The sequence below is a fragment of the Coturnix japonica genome, chromosome 1 (genome assembly GCF_054131305.1).
Source record: "Coturnix japonica strain WE chromosome 1, WE-NBRP24, whole genome shotgun sequence".
NCBI classification, from domain to species: domain Eukaryota; kingdom Metazoa; phylum Chordata; class Aves; order Galliformes; family Phasianidae; genus Coturnix; species Coturnix japonica.
The window spans coordinates 92,341,495-92,360,707 of NC_140663.1; the positions used below are offsets into that span (position 1 = coordinate 92,341,495).

Sequence of the window (19,213 nt, forward strand, 5' to 3'; positions counted from 1 at the left end):
GGATTTCTTTGCCAGGAAAAAAAAGCAGTGGCATTTTAATTTCTCAAAACCAAAATTAATTTGATGAAAGAGCATATGGAAAACTTATTACATAAGGCCCAAATTATGTAATAATTTCTTCTTTCCTTTCTCTCCATCCCAAAACATACTGGATTGACTACAATAATGCAAAATGTGAGGCATCCTTTGGTTTATGGATTCTGATTTAACAAAGATTCAATATCAGTGAGAGATATCTATGTCTTTCTGATTCACGACCATTATTTTTTCCTGTATGAATGCTTTTTTTATTATTACTGGCTAATATCGTTACCTTTCCTTGTAGGTATATTAAATCAACATTTATTACCAGAATTCCAAGTTTTTTCCAATTGGAAAGAAACAGTAGTTCCCTTGAAGCTAGCAGAGTCTGTGAGATTGCTCAAATACAGGCTGCTGTATCCCTTATTCAAAGTATTTTCTGTCATCTTCAAAACATAATAGAGTTGTTTTGTTTTTTTTCAGATATGAAATTTAATAGGATTGTTGCTGGCTGCTCTGGACTTGTCGTCCTAAACCTTGACTGTAATCACTTAGGCTGGTTACCACAATTTTTATAATGATACCTGGATGTCATGCTCTGTAGTGAATAAGTATTCTTGCAGGCTTGTTTGATTTTACTTCCCTTACTGCTACTGATGGACCCTTTACACTTCTCAGAACTGTGCAAAAGACATTAACCCCTTTCTACAGCTTTTTGTCATTCACTTTGCAGACTCTGACACCTTTGTGTTGACTAGTTACAAGTTTAAATGCATTTATGCAGGTGACACATAATAAATGAGAGATGTCCAAGAAATGTTTCAGGCTCATGCTGCTGATTCCCAGTAAATCCCAGCACACTCTCAAGTTCCAAAGAGCTTGGAAAGAAAAATAAGTGTGGCAGTAGCTAATAGGATAACTAAAGTCTACATGACTTATTCCTCTGCAAAATACTAGCAAAGCTGAAGTAGATGCAATACATATTTTTTCAGTAATCATTGATTGTTGCCGTGAATTCACTGCAAATAGATTTTTTCAAGCTGACTCAGCGTAGATTAAAAATCTGTTGTTTTACTACCAAAATTGACAGAGGCAGTGTGATAAATGCTAAATATTTTTGAGGCAATAGACTTAGTGACAAAGCCAGTAGGCATGTAAGTCCAGCTACAAATACAGGTGTGCATTTCCTCTGTACTGTTTTAAGGCATAAAGAATGAATTGTTCTTCATTCATACTTGCCATCTTAAAAGTTTCTTATAGAAAAGGTTTAGGGCACATACTTGACAGTAGAAATCACTTAAGACTACATATTTAACTTCTTGATATAGGGGAAAAATATTAACAAGCAACCAGAATTCTGCAGTGAGGAATCACTTGTCTTACAGAAGTTCTTCAGAAGCAATGTACACTGAGCAGACATGACTGTTAAGGACAGTAAACATTAGAGTAATTGAGGTTAGAAAAGATCTCTAAGATTATCTAGTCCAACCATCAGCCCATCCCCACCGTGCCCAATAACCATGTCCCTCAGTGCCACATCTACCATCTACATGCTTCTTGAAAATCTCAAGAGATTCCTTTGGGGACTCCACAGCCTCCCTGGGCAGCCTGTTCCAGTGCCTCACTACTCTTTCTGAGAAGAATTTTTTCCTAATATCCAAAATGTGTCTCCCATGACTCAACTTAAGGCCATTAACTCTCATTCTATTACCGTTACCCGGGAAAAGAGGCTGACCCCCACCTTGCTGCAACCTTCTTTCGGGTAGTTGTACTAGAACAATCATGTCTCCCCTGAGCTTCCTCTTCTCCAGACTAAGCAATCCCAGAAGTGCATGGTCTGCTACCTCTTCTCTTGACAGCTTTGATGATAGCATCAGGATGCAGATAGACATTTGGTGCACCAAGTATCCTGGCTACATAATTCTGCTGAGGATAGCTACCTAAGAAATACCGTGTCAAGTAAATGAGTGAGTTGTGGCAAGTGCATTTTAAATTATAGCCTTGATGTAAGAGTAATCACTGAAGAAGGAAGAGGTCTGAATGTGAGATCATTCACAAAGACAAAATTGTGTGGTTTTTTATAACTGAGACATAGACTTTTCTGAGTTTTGAAATGATTGTGTGCAAAAGAAGGGAAAATATGCGCCAAAGTCATAGATCAAAGAAATAACCCTACTGGGCTTAAGAAACTGAATGTTAATCAGTAAGAGGTCTATAATTATCTCTAAAGAAAGCATAACTTTGATAAAGGATTTTCAGTGTATCAGATCTGTGTATTTGAAAATTGAAGCCCAGTGATTTCACACAAGGCATGAAGAAACCTTCTCCTCTCTCCTTTATTTCCAGTTAGCCTTTGGAACAATCTGTAACACAGTGTGGTCTCCCTTTCATTGAGGATTTGAAATAAAAGTGTCTTTCCCCTTCCTCTGACCTCTGCTGAAAGTTTAAATGGAAAGTTTTCCAGGCAGCTACAATGGATGACCTCTATAATGCTTTTATAGCTTTATAACTCATAACTGCATAAGAGCGGGTAAGCCTGAGTAAATGAATGATTAGGTGTGACAGAAAGCATTTGGCTCACCCTTTAAGATTTGAAAATTGAAATGGAGATTTACTCCATGATTAGAGCTTCAGCCACTGTTTCAGTGTCAAGCCAAAACTCTGCATATGGTGTATGTACTTTGTTTCTACACTTCTGTTACCCAGCTCCTTCCTCAGCATTGCACATCCTGTCACTGACATGCCAACCTGGCCATTACCTGTTTTGTCTGTGTTTTAAAATGGTCTGGTCCTACAGACTTCTGTGCATCCAGCAGGCCTGGACCATTTCCCAGTAAAAATAGGCAGGAGAAGAGTTACACTTTCATAGAACAGAAGGAAGGATACTGACTAGATTTGATTTGCTGTAATCACTTATAAAACGTATTTTGGACACACATACACATACCTATGTACAACTCTACATGAGAACATACCCTGATTCTCTAAGACAAAAAATATCATTGATTTCTATGTATTCTACAGTAGTATGAAGTCAAGGTTTCATGCTGCATCTTCCTTAACTAATTCTAGCACAATTATGAAAGCTGACCAGTGTACTTTGTAATTACCATTTCAAGCTCTATTTTGGAATACAAATAACAATAACAGATGGGGAGTAATTTGAGACAGTAGCTCTCTTTATGCAGCATGTGTGCAAAGAGACAATCTTTACCCTGAAGAATTTGCATTCTAAACATGTAAAATGAAAATGAAAGAAAATTTGCTACACAGAGATCATAGGTCTATCCAGGTCTTTAGTTTTATAATGCCTCATTATCTGGAGTAACTGGTTAAAAAAGAAAAACAATATTACTGTATTTCATATATACTTGGTAGAAGTTAGCCAAATGTCTTTGAAATACCTTACACTATTATATCTTTATGCACAAGTAAAAGGATCACAGATTTTAAACTTAATTTTGAGGGTTATAGAGATAGCCTGAAAGTTTGAGTTCTGCTTTCTTGCATGCACTGTGCTGTGTGTCCCTGTGTAATTAGTTCCTATTTTCTATGTATGGCAAAGCCCAGACCAGCAATTCTTTTCCAAGTTTGATTTTACTGCATATTGGTGTATAAAACATAACTGTTAGGAGTTCATAGTTTTTTTATAGTTGTCATGATCCAGCAATAAGCAAAAGACTTGAAGTTTGTTTTGTTTTCTTCTTTGAAATGTCTACTCTGCTTTTTACCCAATCCTCTTAACTCCAGTTCTCACAAATATTAACATAATTGATTTGAATTTTTTTGCACTACCTATGTTAGCCATTGTTATCTCACAAAACAATGCAATGTTAGAGAAGTCATTTTAGGGTAAATATTAGGAAACTGTTTTGCTTTTATTTTGTGATAGTAAAGAGAATTCATATGTTCTTATATCAGGGGTGAGCTTTTTATTTAATAGATGACTCACGCAGAAAGAGTAAACACACATACATATAAACTGAGGATATTTTAAATACCAGTAGATTTCTTTCTTTTTATGACCTATGCAAATCTCAGCCTTCATAAGTTAATCTCTGGAATTTCTCTTTTTTGAATAGTTTCAAGACTATAAGTGGCAAGTCTCCTTGCTTTGGTAAAGAAAATCCTTTCACATCCTTGTGCAAGCAGCTTCTACTTATAATGCCATAGACTATTATTGCTGTTGTGGTGCAGGCCAGAACAGCTAACATAGGCTTCTGCAGTTGATTCACACAGTGCAGCTGACTGTGCAGTCAGTCTGAACTGCAAACAGTTCAACCATCATTGGCATCAATGGCTGGGAAGGTACCTTGGCAATGGACAGGCAGCTGATGGCCACCACTCCAGCCATTCTCTTTACCTAGAAAGGAGCAGAGACACATGGAGCGTTAAAACTCTTTTTTTTCCTTTTTTTTTTTTTTTATTTTTTTTCCCTCCCCTCCCCCCCGAAGAATCATAATGGGAATGGGCATCACATGTTGAGGGTATGAAATGTTAGTGAGAATATTTTGACTGGAAGGAGAAGGTAAATACAAAAGAACTTGTAAATGAGTGGAAAATGTGAAGCTGACCTTACATGTTAGATAACTGATGCTGCTGGAGCTATACGGACTTAGATACTCAGGCATATGCAAACTGTGAAGCACGTATAGATAATATACTCTTACCAGTCATCAGATGCAATTAAATCTGCATGTGCTGAGGCTCTTTCATCTTTTCTATGGTAATTTATTATGGCACAGTTCAGATGCAATTTTTGTAGTGCTGGGATAAGTTCAGGAGCTAAAAGTTCTGGAAAAGTATTTTGGTAGGATGATTGATTTCAGAAGCCTAAGATAATGTGCAGTTGGATGAGAAAATAAAAAGCAGTTTTCCTGACTGGGCTGATGAAGCATGGCATTAACAAAGCTGCAAACCAGTGTGGATATTTCAGAATCCATAAGCAGTACAACCATTCATCTGAGTTCCCTTCTTTTTGGTAACAATATCAGCAGTGATATGTAAGTGAAACCAAAACTGAACTTAGAAATTATTTTGATGTACTGTAATATTTTCCCTAATGCAGGTGTGACCAGTGGCTATATTTGACAACTCCATACAAAATCTCAGTCACTTGACCAGAAGGCCCTTAGATTTATTCCTCCTTTAGAAGACAAATTAAATGCTCTATGACACAGAACAGAATTAAATGGCTGTGCATGTACACATCTATAAATGTATCCAAGTTGAATTGATACTTGTTTTGGTTCACAGTAGCTCAGAATTAAAAATACAAACAAACACCATAGAATACCTGACTTTGAAGGAGCCCACCAGGATGATTGAGTCCAACTTCTGGCTCCGCATAGGACCATCCAAGATTCAGATCCTGTGTCTGAGAGCATTGTACAAATGCTGCTTGATCTTGAGCAGCAGGTACTGTGACCATTCTGCAGTTCTTCCTTTCAGTAAATCTTCATATGGGGAAAGAATTCAGTAGGCAAAGTTGTTGCTCTTTGCATTCTTGAAAAATGACAGACAGCCAAGAAAATGTAGATATTAACAGCTCTGCTATATTAAAATATTAAGTGTGCTAGGGAAAATGGAATATCACTACTTTAATCAATTGTTTTTCATGAAATCTAAACTTAACTGCAGATTTTTTTATTCTGTAAATAAATGATCCTATTTCTACCTAAGTTATATTATAAACTCAAAAATTGTCTTCTATTTTTAAATCATTTGCTTATGGAGCAAGTATGTATTTGTGGGTACTTTCTTTAGGATGTGACATTGCATTCACAGGCTGAAATAAAGCTACACAGGTTTCAAAATGACACACAATATTAGCCCTTTCCATTTAGTCATCAGTGGTGATGATCTGTCTCTTACACTAATGAAGATTAAAATTATCATGAAACATTTTTAGACCAGTATTTCCTATGATAGCAGTGCAGTTTGGACTTGAATATTCATTCATTGCTTCTGCTATACTAAAGATTTTTTTTTTATGAGTTTCTAATTATCAATTGTATTATATACTCTCTAATGCTATTATCAAGACATAGACATAACTAATGATACATGAAGCACTACAGCTACATGTTATAAACTGATCTCAGTTGTTAGTGTTCACTGATTTAACAAGATATTCTTCAGAGACTTTGGAAAGGATATATCTCCTAGATACCATGGAAACTCATGTGAAATGAGAAATACAGGCTGTAGCTTAACCAACAGTGGAATGCTGGAAAAATTTATTTTTCTGTTAGCTGTTATCAATTTTCCTGATGAAAAACAGTTTGAATATTAGGAATATTCTCCTTGCATTTTAGGAGAAAATGAAAGGATTTGAATTTAGTCTTCTGGCAAAATATGAACAATTTGAAAGCAAGAGTCCTGGCTCAATCTATTGATTGATTTATTTAACAAACTATCTAAACTCAAAAATTAGTTCTTAATATATATTTTAATATGCTCTCTATATGCTGTTAAGAAATTTATTTATTTATCACATTTTCACTGTATCATTTTCCTCTGTGCATACACTCATTTGCTATTTTTCTATTAATACCAATTCTAAGATTTCAAACAGTCACATTTTGGTGGCTTAACAGAATAATGTTGATGAACTGACATTTGTCATCTGTGGTGGCTGGGAGACTGTGGAACCAAACCTCAAGTGTAGTGCAATATTCTCTTTTCTTTCCAACGGGAAAATAGAAGACTGCTTGTCCTGCCCTTACTGGCACCCTCTAATGTTAGTATTTCTTAAGTCCGCATGACTGAACTGTTTGTCTGAGCTCTGATCCGTAGTCAAAATAGCAACACTCATTTATGTGTGGAGTAAATCTGTGTTATTAAAATTTCTTTGTGTCACATTAAAATGAATAATGATATTAACAGTAAGATTTTTTTCTTTACTTTGCATAAATTTCTGCTTATGCAAATCAAGTTGTGACACCTATGTCAGAATTCAATGAATTAATTGTATATGGTAATCTTTATTTTACTGGAAGCTGGCCATTTCACATGGTTTAATATACTTAATAGATAGCTGATACATAATATTAAAGTGCTCCGGGTTATATTACATGGTAATAATTTATTGTTTTAGCAGACCATTGTACAACAATAGTTTTCTTAATTCAGAAATTGGCAATTAAAAAATCATTTTGTGAATATCTAAAGGTCGAAATGAAAAACAAAACAAAACAAAAACAAACCCCACTGTTTTACCAGCATATTTCAGAAACACAACCTGGGGTTACAATCTGTTGACTGATAATTATTTTCTGCTTTCATTTAGAAAATCTGAGAATAAGTGCAGAATCTCATTGGAAGCCAGAATGACTTCACAGCTTTTAAATGGAGGGGGAAAAAAAAATTACAGTATGAATATTATTTAGGCCTTGGACACAGTTGTTGGTGCTTCTTAATGGTTTTTTTGTTTGTTTATTTACTTATTTATTTATTGAATTATACATTCAAGTGATTCAAATAGTACTAACATTGTAGTAAGACTTTATTCAGATAAAAAATTTAATTCACGCAAAAGCAATACTGTACGTATTGAAAATAAAATCTCTAAGAGCTCTTTAAGTTTCACAGATTGTTGTTGGAAATTCTCATGCCCTTAGGTCATTGTAATTAGGAAATATGTTCTAATGATGCTAAAATATTTACTAATTTTGTATGAAGATGTGTGGGTTTATACAAACAGATCAGTCCTTGTTTACCTTTAGCTTATTCGTTAAAATGAAATTGTGTAATCAAGAACATTAAAAAATGATCATTTATCTTGTAGCAAATGCCCAGATATTAAATAACATGAATGCTTTTGCTCATGACATATCCTCAACAAATGTAAGCTTTGACAGTTTTACTGTTAACTGCACTGGATAAGGCTGAGAATTGGTAGCTGTACAAAGAAAGTAAAAGAAATTTTTTACTCCTACTAATGACCCACCAAGAGGCCGTTAGCCCCTGTAAGCCTACTCTGAATCCAGTTGTGGTGGGCTGGCTTAGGCCAGTTCCCAGCTGCTTACTCAGCCTCTCTCTTATTCCTTCCCCATCAGGGAAGAGGGAAAAAATAAGAAGGGGAAGCTCCTGAGCTGAGCTAAAGACAGGGAGAGCACTTATCAATTACTATCTCAGGCAAAGCATATTCAACTTGGGCGAAGTTTGTTTCATTTATTGTCAGTGTAAGAATAGAGTATGATAATTTAGAAATAAAGACAAAACTAAAAGAGCTTCCCCCAACTTTTTTTTCTTTCCAGGCTGGTCTTCATTGTTTTCCTCTCTGAGTGCTGTCTCTTCCACACATCCTCCTGAGCATTACAGGGGAATGAGGGCTTAGTGCTTCATGCACCTTCCTCACATTTTTCAAGTATGGGGTGCCCCATTGGCTACAGTCCTTCATGAACTGCTCCAGCAGGGCTTCTTTCCACTGTAGAGTGACACATGGTGGATTTCTCCTTGTGCTGCCATGCCACAGTCTCTGCTGCTGTCCATCTTGCTTCAAACTCTAGTAGCAGCAGGTTTTTCCATAATAGGCTCCTCCCAATTTCATTTTTACAGCATAGACTTGTACTTTTATCTCTGCACATAAATAAATTCAGAAATATAGAGAAATGCAGATGATAATAATTAAATAAAATGGCTTGAAAACAAATACTTTTGTCCTTTCAGATCTGTCCAGGTTAGTTGTTCTTCTCTTGGGTTTCTGTTTTGTTTTGTTTTACTACTATAATTTCCTGTTGTTTCTCAAGTAGTGAAAAGCCCTACGGACTTCTCTGGTTTTGTGAGCAGACTTTTTGATCATTGAGGTCTGACATTTAGATCTGTGTCCTGCTGCAAACAATTCCCCCACCCCTCATCACTCAGGTTAGGTATTTCTGGCTTTCTGTGCCTTTCCTTCCCCTAAGGAAGCTTTGTTGCTTGTGTACCGCTGCAGGGCTCCACCTTATCCCAGTTTCCAGACAGACTTTCTGTCTGCTGTCTAGCCGTAGTCATTTTCATAAAAGATACATCACCTTTTTCAGAAAACTGGAAAGAATCCCAAGCTGCATACAACTACTGAACAAATCCGTAAGAGAATCTCGAACTCTGTTACTTTTTGTTTTAAAGAAAGCAGGTGCTGTTCTATTCTCTATGGACAGTTTCACCATGTAGATAACAGCATACCTTCACCGTAACAGTTATTCCTGCAGTTAAAACAACAAAAGTAACTCAGTCATGGTTTGAGCGTAAAACATACAAAATTAAATAAACAAATATACAAATGCAGTAAATTCAGGTTGAGATTGCTGGAGTAGATGCAATTTGAGGGATTATTTTATATCCTTACAGAAGAGCTTAATGAGTAAGTAGGCATACAGCCCTTCAATAGTTTGTTACTGATCCAAGTAATGTTGTCAGTTAAAGCAGAATAAAGGAAAACTTTATTCTTACTCCAGTTACAGTACCAACAGTTTAATCCAAGTCATGAATATAGTACAGAAATAATAATTAACATTGATTTATCATTTTTATTTTGTATATGGATTGATTATATTTTTATTTATATATCTATTATATAAATATTCCTAGTTTTCTTCATGTTGTTATTATCATCCTTCCAGTCCTCCCCTGAGACTTCTAGTTGACAGTGATAATTTTCCTCAATTAAAAAAAAAATAAAAATAAAAAAAAAAAAAAAATTAAAACATTGAGAAGAAAGGTTTGCAATTCATAAGTTTTTTTTAAATTTTTCCCCAGTGAAATATAGAAATGGCTCAAGCCAACATATTTAAATGAAAGCTAACTCATACTGTGTTTCCTTCCCTACCTCTATTTTGCAGGCATTTTACAGGCTTTTTTTTTTTTTTTTTTTTTTTTTTTTTTCCTTTTCCCCATTGGTTTTTGACTATAGTTTGACTATTTTCAGTGATACAAGTGATCAGATTGATTAGAATGTTGATTAGGTATTAGTGGTTAGGTACAGAGTTACAGAGCCACCTCCTCTAATCCCTAATAATATTCAAGGGTAATAACTTTCCAACATTTGCCATACAGGGGGGCTCGTTGCTAAGCAGAAACAAATTTAGGTAGTTACCTAATGACAAAGGATCTTGTAATCCTGAAACAAGCTTAAATTACCTCCTACCAAGGCAACCACTGATTAAGTCCTGAGAGAGTTCTGCACTGCTGGATCAGTACAGAGCCTTTGTAAATAACAATGAAATTGTACTCAATGGGCTACAATTCCTGCTTGAAGGATAGGTGGGTCCCAGTGCTGGATGCTTACATGTTCTCACATTGTTTTCTAACATCTCATAAGGAGAACTCTGTATAGGCACTTCAGCATAGGACGGTGGTATATTTTCATTATACTAATGATTTCTACAGCTAGAATTTGGATATGAATAGAAACAGGGCTAGTTTGAAGTTCCCTTTTTGAATAAGCTTATTCATTGTTACTTAAACCTTTTATATTTAATAGTGATATTTATTTTTTATATGCACAGAGGTCGAGTAAGTGCTGAATGATAAATTCTAGGAAATAACATTATATTAAATTTCAGCAGTGCTTGATACCATGTTGATACTTGTTTGAAGCCCTGTGCTTTTGCTGAAATATTCTCATATTCATTCTTTGCTGTAATGTCTTGTGACTAATTTGAACTGAAGATGGACACATTTCTCAGTCATTCTAAAGATTTACAAAGTTAGCCTGTAATCATGTATGTGTCATTCTCATTTATCCAGTGAAGCAATCAACAAGATTTCATTACAAAAGAAAATATCATTGTGTAGTAGAATGGTTATTTTTAGTTTTTCTCTCTCTCTCTCGTTTTTTTTGTTTTGTTTTTTTGTTTTTTTGTTTTTTTGTTCATTATTATATTTATTGAATAAGACTGTTGTGGGTTAATGGTCTTATGTCTGAGAATTTTGCTGATCAGACTCCATTTCAGTCACTTATGCTAATGGCATCATAGCTGAGGTAGATTCAGATCAGTAAAGGTCTGAGAAATAAAATGGCAAAGTACAGTGTTATTTCTCCATGAATGAGAATTACTAATTACAAGGTATATATGTAGTTAGTACTGATGTCATATTTTTGTTACCCTTCTACACAATTTCTTGTGGATGCTGCTGTTACTTTTCTGACTAACACTGATGCATGTTTTACTTCACAAGTTTTTATCATATGATGCTAAAATTTTGGCATTAATAATCATCAATGGTTTCTTTCTTGTGATTTGCCTATTTAGTGGAAGTAATCTTGAATAGCTGATCATCTTATTTTCTCTATTATTTTGTTTCATACTCTTCTGTGAGTAAAATCCAACCGAGGAAAGAGGGTTGTGTTGGTTTTTGTTTGTTTGTTTTTTCTGTTTTGTTGTTTTTGGTTTTTGATTTTGGTTTTTTTTTTCATATCTTACTATCTGGTTTTGGTGTATTGGGTATCTTGTGTCATCTCATTACTTAGTGACTTAAGTTTGAAAGAAATACTGGCATGAATTAGTCAAATACCAGTTCATAATATCTAAAAGCTTTATGAAGCTTGCAAGAATACATTTTTTCTGATATTATACATGCATTAGAAACCTGCATAGAACCTGCTACAATTTTCAGTCTGAGCTCTTTAAAAGTATCTGCTGTATCTGCAGATGAACAGAAAATCAAAACAACTATTTCTTTTTCTTCAAGATTCTTTTTTTTTGTGACTTCCCTGGTGTTACACTATGGATATGAAAACAATGGGCTCTTCATTAATTTCATCCTTGTGAAAAACCAAATTTCTATCCAATTCAAGAATTTGCAGCATGCTGAAATATGTATTAAGTGAGCTGCAGTTCTAAAAAAACACTGCAAAATTCACTGAAGTCCAAAACACTACTGTACCATTATTCTGATTCACTGGACATTAAGGCAAATACACATAGCAATACTCTGGAATTTTCTACTGTCTCCAACAGGTGCATGGATAGAATACATTTACCTGAAGAGAATGGGGAAATATTGTGAATATGCCATCCATAATCCAGAAGGGAGCTTCCATCAGCTTCTACACGATGATGGCTGTTGTGACTAACAGCCCTTTCTCATCATCAAAGGTAGATTTTCAGACTAGGAATTTTGGTCACATATTTAATAGACTTCTGGAATTTTATCATCATTCAGTATCAGCATGTCAAATTGCAAAAGGTCTTGTCTTTCATGCTGCTTCAAGGAACAATCATGCATAATCTGCTTGAATTTCACAAATAGAAAACATCAATCTGAAGTACTTAGTATGAAGATTTCCTCATATGTGCCTAGAACACAACCTAAAATCAGAAAACTTCCTAAAAAAAATTGTGATTCTTGAAATTCCAAAGACTATTCTTTTAATCAGGATTTGTTTACATTTAGTGATGCATACACAGAACACAACTAAGGCAATACAACAAAGATGTTCTTACATTGGCAATTTTTACCCTTTGCTCTGGAAAAGGAAGAACTTTGCATAAAATTAAAAAAAAAAAAAATCTTCTTTTCTTTCTTCTTTTTTTTCCCCCCTCTATTTAACCATGTACATCTGCAGCAGCTCACTTGGGTGATTTTGAGAAACTCCTGTGGATTTTACTGAAGTTACGTATTCCCGCATTGTCTGCTCCTGAGTATGTTGCACCATGTTTCATAAAGGAATTGTCACTCTGAAATCTAAGATACTGTTTCTTCATTTTTTTTCTGTTGTTAACACGTGCTGTCTGTATCCAAAATAGCACTGAATTACACAGGATGTCAGAAGACATAATTTGGTAATTAGTGACAGAAAAAACTGACCTGTAGTGGCATAACTATTGGGGTTAATGGCACTTTGATCACAAATAAATCTTTAACATTATGGGGAAAAACAAACAAACAAACAAAAAACCAAAACAAAAACAAACAAACAAACAAACAAACAAAAAACCCATGAAGGAGTTAAGGAATTTCAATGTATCCAGATTTTAAATTTTCAAATGCAGGATTTTTTTTATGTCACTATTGTGCTTGGACTTCGAGGCATGGAGTACTTTGTCAGCCAAACCATGAAGTCTGATAGGGAATATAATTAACAAAGTCAGAGTTGCTTTAACGGTCAAAGTGACATTATCTAAAACCAGCTATAGACAAGTCACCACTTCCTGCATCTGTTCTCACCTTCCACTTTTGCTTTCAGCAAACTGCAAATGCATGTTTTGGCAGTCATACAACTTCATCTCATTTGGTTCTACAGTTCCTCAGTGAGAGTTGGAGAAATGGTTGATAAGTCAAACTCAACCACTAATCACAGTATTCACCTCTTCTCAATTACAGCTTTCTACAATTCAAAAAGAATAACAATGTCTGAGCACCATTATCAGCTAGTTCTCCCCTCCTGAGAAATTAAACTTCTTAAACTACATCCATGACAAACACCAACTGGATTGTGGAGATTGAACTCTCCATGGTATCAGCCTAGGTTATTCTGTCCTAGAAGCTGTTCATGCATTTTTGCAGGTGTTGTACTCTCACCTCACTATTCTGTCATTCCTTGAAAGCTACATTCCTCTTCAGTATGTGGAACCCTTGAAATACATGGTTATCATCATTCTGATACTACCTTGGGAGCTCAAGTACATCGTTTTGGAGCTGTGCACTGGTCCGAATATGTCAGCTTTAGCCAGTCCAGAGGTAGGGAATATGTGGAACTGAAATCATGTCAGAAGTACAGGAAGAGCTTAACAGAAAAAGCCCAGTAATAAAATAATATGTACAGCATGACAAACTCTTGTCATGATTTTTTTTTTTTACTTTTGTAGAATCTGTAGATTTAATCTCTTAACATCTCAAGTTATAAGACAGCCCTCATTTTTTAATTATTGTTTTGTAAGTAAAAATATTGTAATTGTAGGATGGTTTTTTTTCTTCTTTTTTTTTTTTTTTTGTAGTTAAATGTTGCTGTTTTTAATTTTACTGTATAGAGCATTCTTGTTCATTCTTTTTTTCTTTGACAGCAGACGTCTAGACTGCTATCGGTATTCTGAAGATTTTTTTTCTATGAAACATTAAATTTTAAATTAAGATTTTTTTTATGGGTAGAAATATAGAATAATATGATCACCAAGGCTGGAAAAGACCTCTAAGGTCATCTAGTCCAACCATCCACCTACCAACAATATTTCCACACTTAATCTCATCCCATAGTACAGCTTCTGAATGTTTCTTGAACACCTCCATGGTCTCCGCCACCTCCCCGGGCAGCCCATTCCAATGTCTGACCACTCTTTTGAAGAAATTTTTCCTAATATCCAACCTGAATCTCTCCTGGTTCAACTTGAGGCCATGCCCTCTAGCCCTGTCACAAGTTAATCAGGAGAAGAGGCTGACCCCCACCTCTCCACCACTTCCTTTCAGGTGGTTGTAGAGAGCAGTAAATTCACAGAGCAAGATACGTGTGAGTTCAACTTTGTCAAAGCCACTACTGAAGATAAAACTGTTTAATGACATTTACAAAATTAACTGACTTACAGTCATGTTTGAAAATATTTTATTTTTATTGGGATTTCCAAAGTGATATAAAAAAAGCAACCTCTAAACACTTTGTTTTTCTGTAGCATCTGCAAGACATACAGTGGTCTGTTTACTGAAATAATTCTTCTCTTTCCTTTGAAGGAAAGAGTGTACATGTCTTGCCTTCTAATGTACATTTTCATGGATTTAGAATTATGTTGGTCATGTATGATTTTTCAGACTTCGCTGATTATTCATAATCTGCAGTTGTCAGAGTAATTCAGTTAGTCAAGAGAAGTCATGAGTATTGAACCACATGGTTTATTCTGGCTGTCCAGATTTTTGTTTTAGCTATTTCATATATTCTTTAATACTACTAAGAAATAAAGCCATGATCAGTTTAGCAAAATGAATTGTAATACATATTTTAACTCTCTTCCACTTTGGTATTTGAAATAGAAAAAATGGAATCCCACCATTCTTTAAGTGTCTGTTACTATTTCAGGCAGACTTGAGAGTTATTAACATTATTAATTTACGGAGACTGTGTTTTGAGATCTGACCTAATTCAATACCTATACTATTTCTCTAGTGGGGATGTCATGTACTTCATGTTTGTATGTGTGCTTCCTCTTCCAGTTCTGGTCTGCTACTGTGAGAGAAATTGTGCTAATGTGTGCTGTACGTACTTACTGCAGGAGTGAATTAAACCTCAGAAAGATTTTACCAAGGGATATCAAGTTCTGATTGGCACAGTATCCAAGGTTAGGGCTGTCCCTGTTTTGCATATTTTGCTTATGCAAATTATGCACATGCATATTCACATATGCAGATATTCTGCATATCTACATAAGCAGATTACTTCTTTCTCAATATATTCTAATTTTGATAATACCATTTATAAGATCAAGAAAACATAACTGGCATGGCTTCAGTTTTTGCTTCAGGGTAAAGCTGTGAGTTATACTTTTGTCCCACCTTCTTCACTCTTCTTCAATGCCTGTTAGCTAACTTACTTCATAGAATGATGAAATGCCAACACACTGGCATTTTTGAAATCCATATGGAAAATGATTGTATTTACTAGCATTTTTAATAGGTATGCATTAATCTCCAGGATGTTCTGTGAATCATCTCTAGACACAGGCAACTATTTCTATGCATGTACATATTTATTTATTTATTTATTTAAGAATTTTCTTGGAATGTATTTGCACACGCATTTCATATATTTTTGTTTCTCGGGAATGTTTGCTCAACAATGTATTTTAGTGAAGCAAAGAAAGATGAATTGAATTGTAATCAATTCGTCTTGATTCTTTGAAGTGGTGTGGTAAGGCACCTGCAGGATAGGACCAGGAACAAATTAACTGGTTATAAAGTGGTAAGAGGAGTATATGTATTCTCTGGACTGCAGGGAAAAAAAAATAAAAAATTTTAAAAAAATAAAAAATCATATTACATTTTCTACGTTATTTTATGAACAATTTCAAGGAGGTCGTTCTCAGACAATTTTGAAAAACTAGAGGTTAACTGTCAAATGTTGATATTTTATGAATCTTTTGGGCCAAATTATTTTATTGCTTGTAATTGTTACACATTTTTTTCATTTTTGTGGATTTTGAATGAAAATATCTGGTTGTTTTTTAAATCAATTGAATCGAGTCTCAAAATGCTTCTTAGTAAATATTTGGTGATAGTGAGAGTAGATGTTGTGAATGTCAAAAGTCTTCCATTCAGAATATTGGTTATATTTTCATTTTCTTTTAACCTAGAGACCTAAAAAGTCATTTTCCATAAGACTTCTTATTTTTCAGTCATCCATATTTGATTAAAGTATGCTCATTCATACATACATGCTTACAATTTCAGAAGGTTACTCTGGGAACAGACAAAATGTCTACATAGCAAAATATTTTGAGTATTTTCCAGCAGTAGAAAATAAGTAGATAATACAAGAAGGAGCATCTTTTGTGATATCTATTTAGAGATCTTTGTGATTCTCTCTGGTTTTTTTCTGTTGCTTTTTTTTTTCTTTCCTTAGCATCAATTAACATTCGTATCTTTGCTTTGGAAAGTATGGAGTAAATTATTGTGAATGTGTTTTATAGTGATTTATATCAACATCTATAGACCAGGGCAGCCCGGTCTGGTGGTTGGCAACCCTGTACATAGCAGGGGGGTTAAAACTCGATGATCGTTGAGGTCCATTTCAACCCAGGCCATTCTATGATTCTATTACTATATAGTGAATTTCAGCATTTGGTATTAATGTTGAAGTGATAAAATTTTCCTTTTGATGTTCTAAAAGTAGCACCATTTCTGTGAATCATTACAGGTTGTTTCAGTTTATATCTTTTTAGATTAAACTTTGACTTCTTTGAGAAATACTTCTAGCTAAGGTAAAATCAGAAGTGAATTGCCCAAAGTACATGTGATATATGATAAACAAACAATCATTAGATAAATAATGCTTATATTGTGTTTGTAAAATATAGGTGTATCAGAGATTATAAAATTGTTGTGGCTTTTATTTGTTTGCTTCAAAGAAATTGCATTTGAATTATCCCAGGAAATCCTCTTCCTGCAAATCATTACTTTCAGCACTGAAGTTCTGTAGCGTGTTTAGTAGAAACTTTTTCATTTGTTTTTTCCTTGTTTTAAATGTATAATGAAAACTGAATGTTCTGCATTATAAATTTTATGAGATAGCTGGCCTTATTAATGGTTACCAATTCAAAGTAATTTAGATTTTCTCCTGCATTATGTTTCATAACCACGTGTATGTACTGTGAGATTTTCACAGGAAACAAAATCCAGTGTTCATGGAGTTTGATACTCTTTTCCTTCTTTAAAATCTAATATAAAGGATACTGTATATGACTATTTTTAATATTTGTGTTCTTACTTGTATTCATATTTTCCTGCATTCATTGACGAAACAACTTGCATAAGGTTATGAACATATTTAGTTACAGAATTGGGCATTAAAGTTTTATTCTCTCCCATTTCCACTTATCTCAGTAATGAAGGTAGGTATACATCAGTATTCTGTCAGTATTCTGTTTCAGCCTTTTTTTTTTTTTTTTTTTTTTCATTAAATGGAATAAACATGAGACAAAGAAGTAACGTTTCCCAATATTGTAGAACAAGGAATTTGTAGAGACAGATTAAAAATAACTATTTTTATGGAATTTGAAGAGTAAATCAGTGATTTTTTATTATTTTTTTTTTATTATTATTTTTATTTTTTACTCTTTTCCCTACTCTTTTCTGGTTTTGAAAGTCAAATAGGTTTGGATTAGGGGACAGGGATATTGTTTTTTATTAAGTCGATGAATGTAGAAATTATTTTCTAGGAAATTGGGAGCTAGTATTCATTTGTATTCATTCCCTTCTTCCTTTCAACGATAAAAGAATGAAATCCAGAAATTCAAGTTACAATTATGGATTGTGTTTGTTAACAATTTTAAGCTTCTGACAAGAAAATACAAGTAATGTAAATTAGAAGTCTGTGACTGGATTTGTATTTTGATCATTGTTTCATGGGGACTTGGGGATTTTAAGAACAGAAGTGATAATCCCAACAGTGATATGAGACACTGTGATTTTGCACATAGTATTTTCATTAACCACATCATCGTAACAAAATGAATGAGGTCGTAAACAGGCTTTCAGTATGTCATTCACCAGGCCAACTGATAATTTTTGTGATCCTTGACTGTGTTCCTTTAAGCATGTACTTATTCCCATTATTATAGTGCCTAGAAGTAGAACAGCACCTTTTATCTATATTTTTAATTCATTTGACAAATTTAGAAATTACCTGTCAGTAACAGTTTCACCTCAGGTGAAGAAATGCTTTCAGTCATACTATATCAGTGGTGTTTAATATATAAAGCATATATAAATATACATATCTGTATAAAACCTTTCTTTTTCCTAAATCAATGTAAACAGAGCCCAGATGGCCGTATAGAAGTCAAAGGGCAGCATGGAAAATCGTCACTGCATATTAAAGATGTGAAGTTGTCAGATTCAGGGAGATATGACTGTGAAGCTGCAAGTAGAATTGGTGGGCACCAAAAGAGCATGTACCTTGATATTGAATGTAAGTTCCCATATTTTGTTTTCTCTTTAAAAATTGTTTTAAAAACAAAAGTACATTCTTAATGGAAGGTCAGTTTTTCCTTGATGTTTACACTTGCATAATTTAAGAAAGTATGTACTTCTGTATAATTAGTAATAATGAATTCTGTGGAGGAATCTTAGCTTTTTTGAAGTTTACATGACTATTGTCAGGTATTTAAATGCAACGGGGTTTCATCTCATATCATATTCTAATGTTCCTAGCTATTTTAATGCTACATTTTAAGTCTTTGGTCTAGTGGAGACTGCTGTGGGTATTCAGTAAGGACTGATTTGAGCAACAACTGAGACTGGAGCTTAAGTTTCTCACAAGGGAGTTATAAAATGTGTTACATTTTATGAAATGGCAAAAGAAAATGAAGAAATCATTAGGACAGAATTCATATTAAAGGCCACAAACAAATTTCTGTGTTTATACACTTAATGTCATTTTAACATGTTTCAGGGTGCAATTTTTGAAGTTAATGCTATTAATTTAAATATTCCAATATGTTCCAGTTGAATTAATATGACTAGTATGGCACACTCAATTTGCAATATGTATAGAAACAATCTT

General features: G+C 34.2%; 1 protein-coding gene across 3 annotated transcripts in view; it reads left to right on the forward strand.

Moving 5' to 3' along the window:
- Positions 1 to 19,213, forward strand: part of NCAM2 (neural cell adhesion molecule 2) — a 240,044-nt gene that overhangs the window by 142,040 nt on the left and 78,791 nt on the right. For 2 of the 3 annotated variants that reach the window (XM_085547739.1, XM_015880697.3), the window contains exon 9: positions 18,469 to 18,619. In XM_085547739.1, the coding sequence (XP_085403865.1) occupies positions 18,601 to 18,619 (19 nt within the window). In that variant the 5' untranslated portion in view covers positions 18,469 to 18,600. Of the gene's footprint in view, positions 1 to 11,966; positions 12,105 to 18,468; positions 18,620 to 19,213 lie in introns of those variants that run through there. The other variant, XM_085547731.1, reaches the window with a different exon arrangement.